The sequence below is a fragment of the Canis lupus genome, chromosome 1, assembly GCF_003254725.2.
Source record: "Canis lupus dingo isolate Sandy chromosome 1, ASM325472v2, whole genome shotgun sequence".
Taxonomy (NCBI): Eukaryota; Metazoa; Chordata; class Mammalia; order Carnivora; family Canidae; genus Canis; species Canis lupus.
Genome location: NC_064243.1, coordinates 69,237,157 through 69,252,727, shown reverse-complemented (window position 1 = coordinate 69,252,727; position 15,571 = coordinate 69,237,157). Strand labels below are relative to the sequence as shown.

The 15,571-nt window shown below is 43.5% G+C and overlaps 2 protein-coding genes across 20 annotated transcripts in view; one reads left to right on the top strand and one right to left on the bottom strand.

Moving 5' to 3' along the window:
• EPB41L2 (erythrocyte membrane protein band 4.1 like 2) overlaps positions 1 to 15,571 on the top strand; it is a 193,662-nt gene that overhangs the window by 112,605 nt on the left and 65,486 nt on the right. For all 19 annotated transcript variants that reach the window (XR_007413608.1, XM_049115512.1, XM_049115521.1 and 16 more), the window contains one exon: positions 9,140 to 9,244. Coding sequence is in view for 18 of the 19 variants with exons in the window: in XM_049115512.1 (XP_048971469.1) it covers positions 9,140 to 9,244 (105 nt within the window). In the remaining variant the exon portion in view is untranslated. The remainder of the gene's footprint in view (positions 1 to 9,139; positions 9,245 to 15,571) is intronic.
• On the bottom strand, positions 396 to 1,361 carry LOC112644567 (developmental pluripotency-associated protein 2-like). Its single transcript, XM_035709513.2, has one exon. It carries the CDS (start codon positions 1,359 to 1,361, stop codon positions 396 to 398), a length of 966 nt encoding a protein of 321 aa, XP_035565406.1.

The following is a 15,571-nucleotide window of genomic DNA, read 5'->3' as shown; positions in this document are numbered from 1 at the left end:
CACCCAGAAGTCCCAAAGTGAACCCTGTTGTAAACTATGGGCTTTGGGTGATAATGGTAAGTTGATGTAGGTTCAACAACTGCACCACTCTGGTGCAGGCTGCTGATAGTAGGGGAAGGGGTTGGAGCAGTTATTTCAGAGCTCTGCACTTTCTGTTCACTTTTTCTGAAAACCTAAAACTTTAAAAAATCTATTAATTAAAACAGAACTAAGTTATACTCTATAGGACTAAGTACTTGAAGCAGGGGTAGCAGTCACTTCTTGGCAAGCCTCAAGTACAGAACCCAGACATTCACATCCGTACTCAAGGTTACCAAGTGATGCTGAGGCTGGCTAGGACAGAGCGCAGCAAACACTGGGATGCAATTCAGGGGTGGCTCTGGGCTCTCGATCATTTATTCTGTATCAAGATATGGCCCATTCAAAGGGAATGGTGTTGATGTGTTCAAATGAGGTCGCCTTTCCTTCCCCAGTGCAATTAATCTTTTCATCATCTTCTTATTTCTTTTAGCACATTCAGGGCATAACATATTATCTTCTAGGCCTGGAGATGGGAAAGTGCAGGCAGGTAACAGGAAGAGAGAGATCATCCTTTTGGGAGTGTCAGGCACCCAGGCCTGACCTGCATGAAACTGCAGGCGAACCCAACCTTGTGTGTCTGCAAGGAGAGGTCTGCCGTGGACCACACACCACCTGACACCAGAGGCTTGCAGCAGAAAGGTCTCAACAGAAGCAGGAACGGAACGTGAATTCACAGACTTGGATTGACTGGCTCTTGCAGCAATTCTTGACCATGCTGCCAACATGCCTTCTTGTGCTGAAGTTACCACTTTGACTATATTAATCCCCCTGCCTCTCTCACTCTTACTACTTTTCCAAATCTTGGCCACCATCTTGCATTTCGCCGAACATGACTCCGATTTAGCCTCTGGTGGTGTTTCAGGAATAGTCTTTACATTGTCACACTCCTGGTTTGTTTCAGAGTAAGCATGTTTCTGGAGCCTCAGATAAACCTCTATTTTCCGGCCATGGGTACTCAAATTCAGTTGTTGGCACCAGTTCCGCAAAATGTCCCAACGTACTTTATTAACTGGAGGCAAACTGGCTGGCAAAGGAGGGGCTGGTGTACTACAACAACAACTATGTTTTGGACAAAACTTGAATCGTTCACTTATATGAGGATGACAAACTTTATCGCTTGACCCAGGCATCTTCAGACTGACTTCTGAAGTTGAAGAAACACTTGGCTCCATTTGTTCTTCATTAAGTTCTTCATTAACTGGAACCAATGTGAGAATCACACTTTCTTCCTCTAATGCCTCCTCAGAGAAATTCTCATTGTCGTAAGTCGAGTTCTCCATTTCCAGGACACTTAGGGGAAGGCAGAGCCAGCAAGGTCAGGACTTGGGCCCTCCAATCCTCTTCACCTCCCCAAGAGATGTTAAAGTGAGAAAAACATACTTTTGATTAAAGAACTCAGGCTCCAAACTTAGCTTCGAAAAGGAGCACAATGTAAGAGTAAGTGTGATAGGTGTGCAAGAGGCTGCTCGAAGGAGAAACAGGAGCATCGGGAGACTGGCACAGCTTTCAGAGGGAAGGAGAGTCTGGAGATTGGTCTAGAGGTAAGGTTTCAACAGCTGGAGATAATTCAGGGTGAAAAAGAAATTCAGAGTATGTCTTGGCAAGTCCACAGTTGTCTTCGTCTGGGGCAGTACCCCCAAAGTGCCATGGCGGCGAGGTGTCCGGGTCTTCAGTGCAGGTAGTGGGACCAAAAAAAAAAAAAAAAAAAAACACCACACCTATGTTCTGCTTGGTTAACACGTGGGTTTGTAGTCCTTTCATGCAATAGAATCCAAGTCGTTTATTAAAAAAAAAAAAGTTAAAACAACGATAATAGGAGAAAATTGCCTTCCTGGATAGAAATACAGAGTACTAAAGTTTATGGGTATCACAGATAAGAATTCAGTTCTTCAAAAGAAATTCAGGAAATCAGTCTGAAAACTAAGTTAACTTCTCTGTAACCTCCGTTTTCTCATTTGTGAAATGAGATTGGATGAAATAAGTGTGAAAGTTCTTTAATCATTTTTAAAATCAGTTATTATTAGAGCAGCTCAGAAAGGTCCTTGATTTCAGCTGCTTTTTAAACCATATGAAGTGTCAACTATTTTATTAAGCACTTTAAATACACCTCACTTAATTATCACTATTATACAAGGAGTATTCATATTTTATTTTTTAAGATTATATTCATTTATTCCTGAGAGAGAGAGGCAGAGACACCGGCAGAGGGAGAAGCAGGCTCCCTGTGGGGAGCCCTATGCAGGACTCCATCCTGGGACCCCGGGGTCACGCCCTGAGCTGAAGGCAGACGCTCCACCCCTGAGCCACCCAGGCAACCCAAGGAGTATTTATATTTTAAAGAGAAGAAACTGAGGCAGGTGAAGGTCAGTAACTTGCCTCCAGGTACCTACCTGTTAAGAGGTAGGGTTGTGGCTCTAGCCCGGGTCACTGGCTCTGCACTGCTGTGTCTTTTCCAGTGTAGTTGAGAATCAGTTATTCTCATGGAAGATGGCACATGAAGGAATCTGGAGGGCTCGAGGAACGGGTCCAACTGGCGCACCCCCCAGCCTTCTGTGTTGCGATCACAGTTGTGTGCTGGTTCTTGTCCCCCGTGTGCTGTGGACAGCGTGAAGGCAAAGAGAAGTGGGAACCTCGGGTTCCTACTGCCGACAGCTTGCTCAGGCAAGTTTGATTGCAGATGAGTATTTATTAAACGTGCCACGTTATTACATTTTGTGGGTAATATTTAATATGGGATAATCCGATATATTCATGAGAGGAGAAATATGCTATTTTGTTTGCCTTTTTTGCATTAGCTTCCAAAAGCAGATCAGTTTTAGGTTTCTTAACAGTAACTTCTTTGGGGTTTCTGTTAAAAGTTACTTTCGTCTGCCCTTATTCCTTAGCTCCTGTTTCTTTCCCTCTCGTCTGGATGGTTTTACTATATCTTATTTTTTAAAATAAATGTCAAAACCTTTTGAATGTCAATGAGTCAGAGTAATAAAATAATGGGAGAAAGTGATTGTAGAGTACTGGGTTTCATTTTATGTGGCTAGAGGCCCACGGAGTTTTCCTAATTGGAGAGTTTTAGACATTAACCAGCCATTATGCCTTTTTTTTTTTTTTAAGTTGTTTTTAAAGATTTTATTTTTGGGGGCACTTGGGTGGTTCTACCTTCAGCTCAGGGCATGATCCGAGGTTCTGGGATCAAGTCCTGCATTGGGCTCCCCTGCAAGGATGCTTAACCAAATGCTCCCATTATTCTGTCTTTTAATGTTGCCTCTCATTTATTCTCTGTATTGTTTTCAATTAGTTATTTTTTAAAGATTTTATTTTAAAGATTTTATTAATTTGAGGGAGTGCAATAGAGAGAGCATGAGCAGGGGGTAGAGGGGAGGGACAGGGGAGAGGAAGAAGCAGGCTCCCTGTCAATGGGGCTTGAGCCCAGGACCCTGGGATCTGACTGATGGAAGGCAGACGCCTACCCGACTGAGCCGTCCAGGCCCCTACGGGGTTTATTTTAAAGTAAAGTCTGCATCCAGTATGGGGCTTGAACTCACAACCCTGAGAATCAGGGGTCTCCTGCTTTACTGACTGGGCCTGCCAGGTGCCCCTTCAGTGACATTTCTGATGAAGTCTGTGTAGACTCCTCATTCTGTCTTCCATGTCTGAAGTTCTTTCACACTTTCCATCATTCTTTGCTGTGTTTCGGGTAGTCTTTTCAGATCCATCTTGCTGGTCACTGGTTTTCTGTCTGCGTCAAACTGTCCGTTTGGATTTATTTTTACAGGTGTTGTTTATAGATCGTCTATTTGGTTCTTTTCAGAGTCTTCTTTTTATAATTATTTCTTGATATCTTATTTATTTCTTTAAACAAGTAAAACATACTGACTTTGTGTTCTGTACTTGATAATTCCATTATCTGCAGTCTCTGAAGATCTGATTTCGATAGTGTCTAATACTCAATAACAGTGATTGGTTTCCTTGTGTGTTTGGATTTTTTGGTTATATTTGTTGGGATTTTATGTCCAGGAATCCTTGGCTCCAGCCAGAAGATTGGACACATCCAATTCTGATTCAGTTTTTTTTTTTTTTTTTCTGATTCAGTTTAAACTAAATTCTCTTTTTTGGCATTTTTGAATCAAAAAGATAGTGGAATTCCAAAAAAAAAAAGATAGTGGATGAACTCTGTGTGTGTGTATAATAAATCATAATGGGGCACCTGGGAAGCTCAGTCCATTAAGCATGTGCCTTTGGCTCCGGTCATGATCCCAGGGCGTGGGATGGAGCCCCCCACATTCGACTCCCTGCCTAGGGGGGAGCCCGCTGCTCCCCCTGCTTGTGTTCTCTCTCCCTCTCTCTCTCAATTAAATGAATAAAATGTTTTTGAAAAAATCATATTAATTAAAACTGTTAATGCCAGTCTCCAAATCTGCTTGAGGGCCAAATCATGGTAATTTTTTATCCCTCATTTCTTGAGATATGGTCTGTAGAACAGTCATTCTGATGTGGAGTTAAGTTAGTAAGTGTTGTATTAAAATAAAATAGTGCTTTATTTAGCCAAATAATTTTGGGGAAACATGAGGTTGAATGATGGGAAACAAGGTTTTTTCGCCATAGAACGTCTCAGGACATTTCACGTGCAAGTAGGAAGTTTGATGCATAGTAGTTAAGCAGAGTTTTTATCTCCCATTACTCCCTTTTTGGGGACGTGGGTGTGCAAATGGAACGTCTCGTGGGTCTGGTGGGTGTGTGTTGCTCTGCCTCCTGAAACCTCGGCTTTTGCGTACTGCCTTTTCCTTCTTCTTCACCTCTGTGTTTATAGCCCCCTGTGTCCGGCTGTGTGTGCGTGCGTGTGCATCGTGTATTAAAGGTGCTGGAGGAAGATGGGATTGTACGTGGTAATCCCCCCCCCCCCCCCCGGAGCAGGTGCTGTCTTCGCGTGGACCTGTTGCGTGCAGCTATCTCATAGGCCCTTGGTTAGTCGTCTTTGGACCAGTTGGACCAGGTAGCCAGTTACTTCTAGGGCAGCAGGTTCATAGGACTTTGTTTTCCCTTGGAGGGACTTCCTTTTTATTTTCTGTCGTTTGTGAATTTTCCAAGACCATCTGTATCTTATTTATCATTGTTTTCGCGATGTCTTCCCAGAGGAACCAATACACGTCAGATGCTGGGTCAGTACGTGTTGAGCTTCTTAGCCTAGCAAGCCCTGGCAGTCCTGCGAGAGGGGAGCGGCAGGACTGGCAGTCATAGCGTACGGCTTGTCCATTATGGACAGCTTACTTTTTCACCTTACCATATTCTCCAGTAGCTTTTGCAGAGAAATCGGCTCTGTTGGACTCTATAAACATCCGAATGGAAAAGTAAGTTCTTCTGAAAATGCTCTTTCTCTGCCTTAACAGAGGTAATTTCCTTTAAGATTCATTTCAGATGCCACAGTCTTGGTGGAGCTGTGGTTTCTCTCAGACCCTGTTACTCCTGTGTTCTTGGTGTTGCCATAGCACTTTGTACGTGCATCTTTCAGTCCGTGTCCCACGGTATTGTTGCTTTTTTGTCTTCCAGCCAGACTTTGAGTTCATTGAGGGTGGAGATGCTGAATAGAAGCATAAGTAATAACTGCGTGCAGTTAAGATCTAATCAAGCATTTAAAGTATCTGTGCCTGGAGAGGGGAAGGAGAGAATAGCAGAGAAGCAAGGTCTGAGCATCTTCAAAGCCTCTAGAAGGTCCTCTGGTGTTGGCTGTGGGCTCGTGAAAGAGCAGCCCCCAACGGGACTCGGCGGGCTGATGGAGGCACTTGCTTTGGCACCTTGACGTGTCCTGTCTCGGGTTAATTTGACCCTCCCAGTGAGCTGTGAGAGACTTGGGATTTCCTTGGACAGTTAGGGAGACTAAGTGGTTTGCCTGTCGTCGCACTTGTCTAGTAGGAAAGTGCCTACAGGAAGCTGAACGAGGCAGAGCCTGGCTCTGACCCCAGCCCCTGCGTGGATGCCCCTGTGCTGCCCAGCGCAGCAATGCCTCATCGTGGTGCTGAGCTTTCTGCAGATTTTTCTCTCAATCCTTTAGGGGAATTCTGTCCATGAGAGCATGTTTCCATTTTTGAAACAGATACCAGTGAGAAAGTATGATTTATTAATAAAATTTTACTATAACCAGTGTTGAATACGTGTTTTCTTTGAACTGAAGTATGTGTTCACGGACGTGGGTTGTCTTAAACATCCTTTTTACTCTAACTTCAAATAGTGTTATCACCAAATAGTAGGACTCTCCTTTTGAGTCTGTTGCATTTCTTCCTGATGTCTACAGCTAGGTGGTTTCACTCATTTGAAAGTAGTGGTCACATACAGCCAGACCTTTTTAGAAATGATAAGTTTGGGAGCTTTATCTGATTAAAGGTCAACTTCTTATGTTAGCTTCTGTTGAGTTTTTAGTGTCTTTCTAAATAAGATGATAATCTCTGCTGTATAGGAGATAAACTGTCCCCTGCAAGTCATTTATACCTCATTGTAAATGCATCGGTATGATGTCCAAGTAGATGGATGCGGCGGGGGCTGTAGTTGATGGCTCACTTTGTTATCTCAGAAAAGGAAAGTTGCTAATTACAAAGTGGGTGCTGACGTCATAGCTATGGTCCTTCACTAGGAGCTGAGTAGGTTAGTGTCACCTCATTAAAAATAGGAATGTTGCATATAGTACACCATAGTACTTTTTTTCAGTTGATTCAGTCAGTATTTTTTGACCACTTATTTTGATGGGCGGTTTTCTACCCACTAGACATTCAGAAGTGAATAATGTTGAAATTAATGCAGAGAATTCACTACTTCTATCTTGAATTATTGATTATCTCCAGGATATTCTTTGGGGCATCTGGGTGGCACAGTCAGTTGAGCATCCTACTCCTGATTTCTGCTCAGGTCATGATCTCTGGGTCATGAGAAGGAGCCCTGTGTCAGGGGCTCTGTGCTGAGCTGGGGGTCCCCTCTGCCCCTGTCTCTGCACCCCTCCCTCACCCCGATATGGGCACCCGCTCACTCTCCTAAAAAAAAAAAAAATGCTGCTATTTGCAACCATATATCTTCATATCAACTCCAGGTTCCTATAAAAAAAAGAGACCATAGATTTTACTGTACATTTAAGAAAGCCAGCTGTTATGTTTTGAGTTCCCTTCTCCTCATAAAGTTAATTTAAAATACCTCTGAATTCAAAGTTTTAATTATATAGGTTAATAATTGCATGCAGACCAAATAATGAAATACAGAACCTTCCATTTTAAAAGCTTAAGCCAAAATCTTGTGTAAGTGCACTTAGTCCCTCTTCGTGTTCGAGACTCTCCAGACCCTCACGGCGGGCACCCACATTAAGTAAGCACGAGGCCCCGCACGCTGTCCTAGGCTCTCCATGTGTAGCGGCCTGTCCAGCACCCACCGCACCCTGTGGAGGATGCTGTTACCCCCCATTTCACAGGTGTGCAAATTAAGGCAAATGGAAGGAAAGTGTATTGTCCTTGGTCATGTAATTTGTCAATAATGGGAATGTACGTAGAACTTTGGTGTTTGGGATCCAGAATCCAATACTCTTCCTTACTACTGTAGAATTAGGTACTTTCTTTTTTTTTTTTTTTTTTTTTTTAAAAATATTTATTTATTTGAGAGAGAGCGGGAGTGGGGGGTAGGAGTGGGAGAGGCACTCCCTGCGCAGGGAGCCCAAGGCTTGGCTGGGTCCCAGGACCGCGGGGTCACCACCCGAGCTGAGCGAAGGCTGACACTTAGCCACCAGGTGCCCCTATTTCACGTACTTTGAATATGCAGACCTATAAACACCTGTCTATTTTAAGTGTCCCTAATTTATGAATCTGCAGTGATAATAGTGAAGGTGCAGTGCTTGTCATGTTGAAATGATGTCACTTCTTCCTTCTTCCTCTCTTTGGTGTGATTCCTTTCCTCCTCTTTTTTTTTTTTTTTTTTTTTAAAGAAACATTACTACTAAAGGTTTGCCAGTGGAAGTTCCAGATTCTCCTTTGCACGTCTTTCAGACACGAGTTTTCCACCTCTGCTCCCACCAAGGGGAGGAGGAAAAGGTTCGGGGAGCGAAACCAGTGCTTGAACTGAGTTTCTCTGAGACTGTCTCAGGATCCCGTGTCGGGGTCCTACTGATTCGACCCTGAGATGTCCTTGATGCCTCGTTGGGTTGTTGGGGATGCGCCCGTGGGAGACGTTCACTTCCACGCGGGGAAGGTGACGGAGTGTCCCTGTGGTGGCGGGAGGGCATCGTTCTGAGGATGCCGACGTCCGAGGGGGACCCAGGGCGGCTCACCTCCACGCGGGGAAGGGGCCTGCCCGGGGCCGCGCATCCTGAGTGGACACCAGTCCCCGCTTGACGCCTTGCCGCTGGTTGACAGTGAACTTTTCTGGGGCTGTCAAAGGCCTTTACATCTCGCTTGAGAGCAATTTCTTAAATTAAAATACAAAATACAGCGAATTGTTTAAGGCAGAAGGTACGTTACATCCTCGGGGGCAGTTGACCTTACTCTACGAGTTCCATCACCTTGTATCCTGAACTCTTGTTCTGAAGATGGAGTGTCCCGTCGTTCTCAAGAAGAAGCTTTGCCTGAATTGAAAAAAAATTATTTTTTTCTAGTCTCCAAGAATCAAACCTGAGAACCGATGGGATACATCGTGTTAGGATAAGTGAAGAGCAGGCCCGGGGGAGCACGCGGCTTGTGGAGAGGACGTCAGCCGCCCTGAGGAGCCGGCGGAGGCGATCGGACGTATTTTTGTACCATCTTAAAAATAAACGAACCCTTAGCGTCCTACTTTTGGAGTCCTTTTTATATTTTATAGAGTAGGAAGTAAAGCAGAGAGCGTTTAATCACGCTTTCGTTTTAGAATTTAAGCTTTGTGTCTGTGGCAGGGGAGGAGGATTCTAAAGTGAAAAAGTTGTTAATCACTCTTGTATTATAAAAGATTGGGAAACAAATCTATTATGCTAAATAATGTTATCTGATGTGAAGTCCTTTATTTACCATATTCACGGAATCTTTAGTGCTGGAAAAGTAAGGATACCATTTCTTTTTTCCCTCAGAAACGTGCTAAGGGACAAGTGTTATTTGACAAAGTGTGTGAACATCTCAATCTCCTGGAGAAGGACTACTTTGGACTTTTATTTCAGGAAAGCCCTGAGCAGAAAGTAAGTGAAATGATTTCAACTTTATTTGTATCTCTTAGAAAAATACTTTATTTTTTTCCTTAAGCAGTATAAAATTTACCCTTAAAATAATTTGACATATTTTATATTTATTGTTGAAATTAGGTAAGTATTAAAAACCTATGTAGAGAGAATCACCTAAAAGTTTCCGCCATTGTGTGTGTATGTTTTCCCACTAGTACCGTATGCAGACAGAAGGGATGTCTGATTCTGTGTTAATTATTAGAGACTGAAAGAACGGATTTAAAAATTTCTATGTTGAATTTTTTAGCTCTTGAATCCACCTGTATGCTAGGAATTGAGAGACACCTAACTCTGGGAAACGAACAAGGGGTGGTGGAAAGGGAAGTGGTTGGGGTAACTGAGGGGGACACTTGGCAGGATGAGGACTGGGTGAAAAAATAAAATAATTTAAAAAAATAATTAAAAAAAGAGTAAGTATTGATAAATGCTACATGGATAAATCTTGAAAACATGCTAAGTAAAAGAACCCAGACACCAATAACCATATTTATATGATTATTTATTTGAAATATCCAGAGTGGACAAATCAATGGAAACAGGGAGTAGATTAGTAGTGGCAAGGGGCTGAGAGAGGTGTTGGGGGAAAGGAGGGACTAACAGATCATGGATAGGAGGGTTCTTTTTGAAGTGGTGAAACATTCTAAAATGCAAGGAAGAAAGCATATTGGAAGCAATGTGCGCTTGTCTGGGGGCTTGGGAGAGCGCTTGCCTTGCTGGACAGATTGGTGGCTGTGTGGGGTGATGTGTTCCTTGCCCTGTTGTCGGGTTACGGGGAGGCAGGAAAGGAGGTGGGGCCCAGCCTGGCGCAGGCGGCAGATTGACCGGCCGGCACCCGGTGCAAATCCGCCTGGCATCAAGTGTGTTGAGATTGTTCTGCCCCAGGAATTTCCCAAGACACTAAGCAGGAGCCTCGGAGGCTCTGATGCCTACTGCTAATTCCAGGGACTGGCAGGGCTTCTCAGTCTCCTATATAAATCACGGGGGGGCAACAGTAATCCAATCTGGCAATTAGCTAGGTAACCAGCAGCCTTCTGTCGGGGTCAGTTTGGGCATTTCTAACAAAGTGCCATAGTCGGAGTTCTTCATAAATAACACGGGAAGGCTGAGAAGGCCAAGATTAAGATGCCAACAGGTTCAGCGTCTGGGGAGGGCCCACTTTCTGGCCCTCGTAGATAATGCGTTCTGTGTCCTCACAAACAGAAGGGCAGGGAGCTCTCCAAGGCTTCTCCATACGTGTACAGCTCCCACTCATGAGGGATCTGCCTCCATGACCTCATCACCTCCCAGAGGCCCCCAAATATTGGCACACTGGGGATTGGGTCTCAACATATGAATGGGGTGGGGGGACACACATACAGTCAGTCTCTAGCACTTTCCTCCTTGTTAAGAAAGGGCCATTCCTCTTCTGCACTTTGAATAATGGGATGTGACTGGCGGAGAAGGCTGAGTGGAGGAGTGAAGAGTAAAGGTTTGATTCTGTTGCATCCCGGAGCAAAGCCCTCTTAAGTCTGTTAGCTTGTGGCTGTGGACAGCCTCGCCGAGATGTTCTTTCTGGGGATGCCTGAGCCCCTAGTCACGGTGAAGGAAGTGGCCTTGCTGTTTCTAACCTGTACGTCACAGTCAACAGAAGAAAACAGTCAGTGGATGAACATAGGCGGGAAAGTTTATTTGCCCACATGCTGTCATTGTTTATATGTCTTGGTAATGAAATACGGGGTATTAAGGGTGATAATTACATATAAATTTAGTTTTCTCAGTTTGCTTAGTTTTAAAGCCTTGATGCCTAATTTGTGGTTTAATTCCACATTTAAACGAAAGACAATTAAATTGCATGTCTGCCTGCAGAATAATATGGTAGTATTCTCCATTAGAATTCTGTTTAGAATGCGTTTCTCAGACGTAGTAACGTATCAGATATTTGACTAAATAAACGACGTGCTTTTTTTAGACTTGACATTAAGGGTGGTTTTGATAATATTTCCAACCATATGCCCTTCTGCTAGTCCTAAAAGCTATTAAAAAGAAAGTGGTGGGAATTTGGCTATCATTAGCCACTTTTTCTGCAATTACATATGGGAGAGTCATAAGAGCACTAAAGCTTTGTGAAAGAAGGAAGCCATCTAGTATGTTGTAAAACATGTAGAAAAATACGTTCTGTTAGTAGAAACAGGATATGCTACATAAAGACATCTGGTATTTCTGCAACCCTAGATTTACATGAGAAAGAGTGGTATATAGATAGTGGGATCCACCTAGTTTTTATTTTTATGACTTCCAGTATATGTGTCTAATCCATATCTTTGACCTGAATCTCAGACTCCTCTTTAACTGCCTCCTGGACACTGCACTCAGTGGTCTCAGAGCAAACCGGCATCTTCCCCTTAAACCTCATCCGTCTCCTGTAGAGTGGGTCCTTCCACTCCTTCCACATGCTTCCATTGCTTATCAGTCAAAAAGGTCTGTTCTTCGTCTACCTACTAACATCCCTCTCCTAGTTCTCTTGGTCCACGGTTTGGACTTAGGTTTGACCTCTGTCCTCTCTTGCTTTGACAATATTGTCATCCTCCCACATGGATGAACCGTCTGGTCCCGGCCCCCATGGTCACACACCACGCTGCTGCTAGACTAAGATCTCAGGAGCGCCTGTTTGATCTTGGCACTCCCTGGTTTAGCACCATTGAGTGGATCCAGCCTGACCCTCTTGGGGTGGTTGACAAGGCTCTATTTCTCTTATTTCATTTCTCAGTAACCTCCTACATAGAGTCTGGGTTCAATCCACACCAAAGTTCTCTCCTCATAAGAGCTTTGTTGGTCCATACCATAGCTGCTGCTTGAATATACTATTCTTTACATTTGGCGTGTCCTCTTCCCCCCTCCTTTTTTTTTTTTTTTTTTTTTTTTTTTTTTGGTATTTGATGCCTACTTAAGATATCCTACTTTTTTGGTATTTGATGCCTACTTAAGTATTCTACTCTAGGAGATTTAGCTTGACTGCTCTCCACCACCCTGTCTCCTGCTCCCACTCAAGGAGAGTTGACAGTTTCTTCCATCTGTTATCTATCTAGAAATTTAGCACAAACCTTATTTGTGTCCATCATTTTTCCCCGTTCCTTTAGGAACTTGAGGGTAGAGATCATACATTTTTGTCTGTGTAACCTCAATCTAGTTAAACATTATCAAATATTTATTAAATACTGCCTTTGTGCCATCTCACACCCATTAGGATGGCCATTAGCAGAAATACACAATAAGAAATGTTAGCAAGGATACCAAGATATTGGGACCCTTGTGCATTGGTAGTGGTAATGTTAAATGATGGAGCTCTTGCAGAAAACAGTATAAGCACTCAAAACAGGAAAATATTCAAAAAATTATAAATAGAACTATATGATCCAGCAGTCCCACTTCTGGGTATATATTCAAAAGAACTGAGAGCAGGATCTTTAGGAGATGGTTGCACCCCTGTGTTCATTGCAGCATTATTCATGGTAGCCAAGAAATGGAAGTAGCCCAGTGTCCACTGATGAATGAATTAGATAAACAAAGCGTGGTATATACAAAATGTGGTGAATGAAATATCATTGAGCCTTAGGAAGTCTATCACATGCTCTAAAATGGTTGAACCTAGAGGACATTAAGTGAAATAAGCCACAAAAAGCCAAGCACTGTGATCCACTTATATGAGGTATCCATAGTCACGCTCGTGGAAATGGAAAGTAGAACCATGTCTGCCGGCAGGGGCAGGGGGTGCCTGCTGTTCTGTGGGTATAGAGTTTCAATTTTGCAAGATGAAAGAGTTTCAGAATCTCTTGCACAACAATGTGAATAAGGTTAGCATTGCTGAACTGTGTACTAAAAAATAGTGATGACGGTAAGCCCCTAGTCAAGTAAAGAATTTAAGATTGGCTGAGGAAGGAGGAAGAATCAGTGTGATGATTGGGTGTGAGGGATGACATAACACTAGTAAGGCCTGGGAGGCTGGCTGGAGGTGCCTTTTAGTGAGTTGGGGAGGGCCCAGTTAGGGGGATGGCAGAGTATATCATGCGTGTCATTTTTCAAGACATGTTGACTTTAGGTCAGGTAACAACTTTTAGAAGAATAACTAAATTAATTTTATATGTGCTTTAAAGAATGGGCATCTATCTGGCTCAGTTAAGCGTTTTGGCTCATGAGATGGAGCCCCACGTCAGGCTCTGCACTGGGCGTGGAGCCTACTTAAGATTTTCTCTCTTCCTCTTCCTCTCTGTGTATCCCTCTTTCTTAAAATTAAAAAAAAAAAAAAAAAAAAAAAAAGTGGCTGCTAGCACTCCAGGTGGACTCTGTCTCGATACAGAGTGCTGTAGGGTGGTTTTATTTCTAGATGGGAATATCCTATTTATATTGAGGCTTCTAGTTAGACATGCTTATTTATAACTTCATTTTAAAAGATTCCAAAGTGCCTTTATCATAAAAAAAATATATATCCTGAATAGAGGCTCCAGGGCAGCTCATTTAGTTAAACATCTGACTCTTGATCTCAAGTTAGGGCTTGATCTCAGGGTCGTGAGTCTGTGAGTCCCGTGTTGGGCTCTGTACTGGGCATGGAGCCTACTTAAAAAAACAGCCAAATAAAATAGACCTAACTATTAATAGCTAATCATTCTGGGATTCTCACAATGCACCAGCACTATTGCAGCACTTCACACGTCGCCTCGTCTTGTCTTCAGAACAGCCCTGAAACGTTGGTATTATTAACCACACTTTATAAATACAGAAAATTGAGGTATAGAGAGGTTAAATGATTCACCCAAGGCCACCGAGGCAGTAAACATGGAAGGTAAGATTCAAAACCAAGTAAACTAGGAAGGAAAAAAATAGAAAACTCAGCAGTTCTTAGCTTTGTCAGGCAAGGTATGAAAATGGGTACAGTGTTCATGGGTGTTCTGACTGGAAGGATGGAAGAAGGTCATCTTGCCGTAGAAGGACTTTCCATCTTACCAGATTCTGAAAGACATCCTGTAGGACTTCATAAATGGGTTGTGGGGAGGATATTCTGGGCTGTGTCCCCAGTAGCAGTTTTCTAGTTGATGTTTCTGTGTGTCAGTGAATTTAAGGGATGACCTGACCTGCCACTAGTGACTGTGAGATTCCATGCTGGTGCTTCTCTAAAAAACTTGCTCCCTTGTTTTAAAAAGGTTTATTTTGGAGCGAGAGCATGCATAAGTGAGAGGGACAGAGGGAGAGAGAATCTCAGGCAGACTCTGAGCTCAGTGAGGAGCCTGACATGGGGCTTTTGATCTCACAAACCTGAGATGACGACCTGAGCCGAAACCCAGGAGTCCGACATCTAACGGACTGTGCCACCCAGGCACCCCAGGGGCTGTTTCCTTCTTGCCAGATCACCTGGGAGATGAATTTCCAAGTAGGAAACCTGTTTTTCTCCTACTCAGTCTTACTTACCGCTCATGAGACCCATGCACCCACATGTGCACTCACCCACCCAACCAGGCTCACTGAATATGCCGTGATTCCACTCTTCTCAGTTTAGGAATAGCCCTGCTGCTGTTTGTGTAGGGGATGTTCAAGGCTGTTATGTTACAGGCTGTGTAAGTAGGTGGGAGATGACCCATCCCTCACACATTTTGGGACAGAAAATAGATTGACTTTTTGGTCAGTGTCTTAGTCCATTTGGGTTGCTAGAACAACATATCAGACTGGATGGGTTATCAGAATAAATCACCTTTTTGAAGGCTGGGAAGTTCAGGATCAGGGCTCCAGCAAATTTGGTATCTGGTGAGGCTCTGCTTCCTGGTTCACGGACCGTGACTTCTCGCAGTGTCCTCATGTGGTGGAAAGGACAGCGGAGTTCTCTGGAGCCTCTTCTGTGGGGAGTGCTGATCCCGATCATGACCATTCCACTCTCATGACCCAGTTACCCACCTCTTCATAGCATCACATTGGAATTAAGATTTCCATGTAGGGGTTGTAGGGAGACACAAACCTTCTGACCATGGCAGTGAGGCTAATATTACCCACGTATGTGGGCTCTAGTAATCTGAGTTCAGTGACACAACTTAATGTACCCTATCAGCTGGACATCTATTGTTTTATTAGCTGACAAGGGCTTGAAATGTTTATATTGTTGTATATATAGGCCAATCTATAAATTTTAGAAATGATAGAAGCAGTTTGATATTAACATTCTATCGTAGAAATTGAGACTTATGACCAATAATCTGGATGTGGGCAGGAAGGGGACGTTCTGTGCAGAAGAAAGGAATAGCTCCAGTGTGAAGAGTGGTGGTG

Bases quoted from the DNA above. Each gene is read 5' to 3' on its own strand.
- LOC112644567 (XM_035709513.2), bottom strand. From the start codon at position 1,361: ATGGAGAACTCGACTTACGACAATGAGAATTTCTCTGAGGAGGCATTA.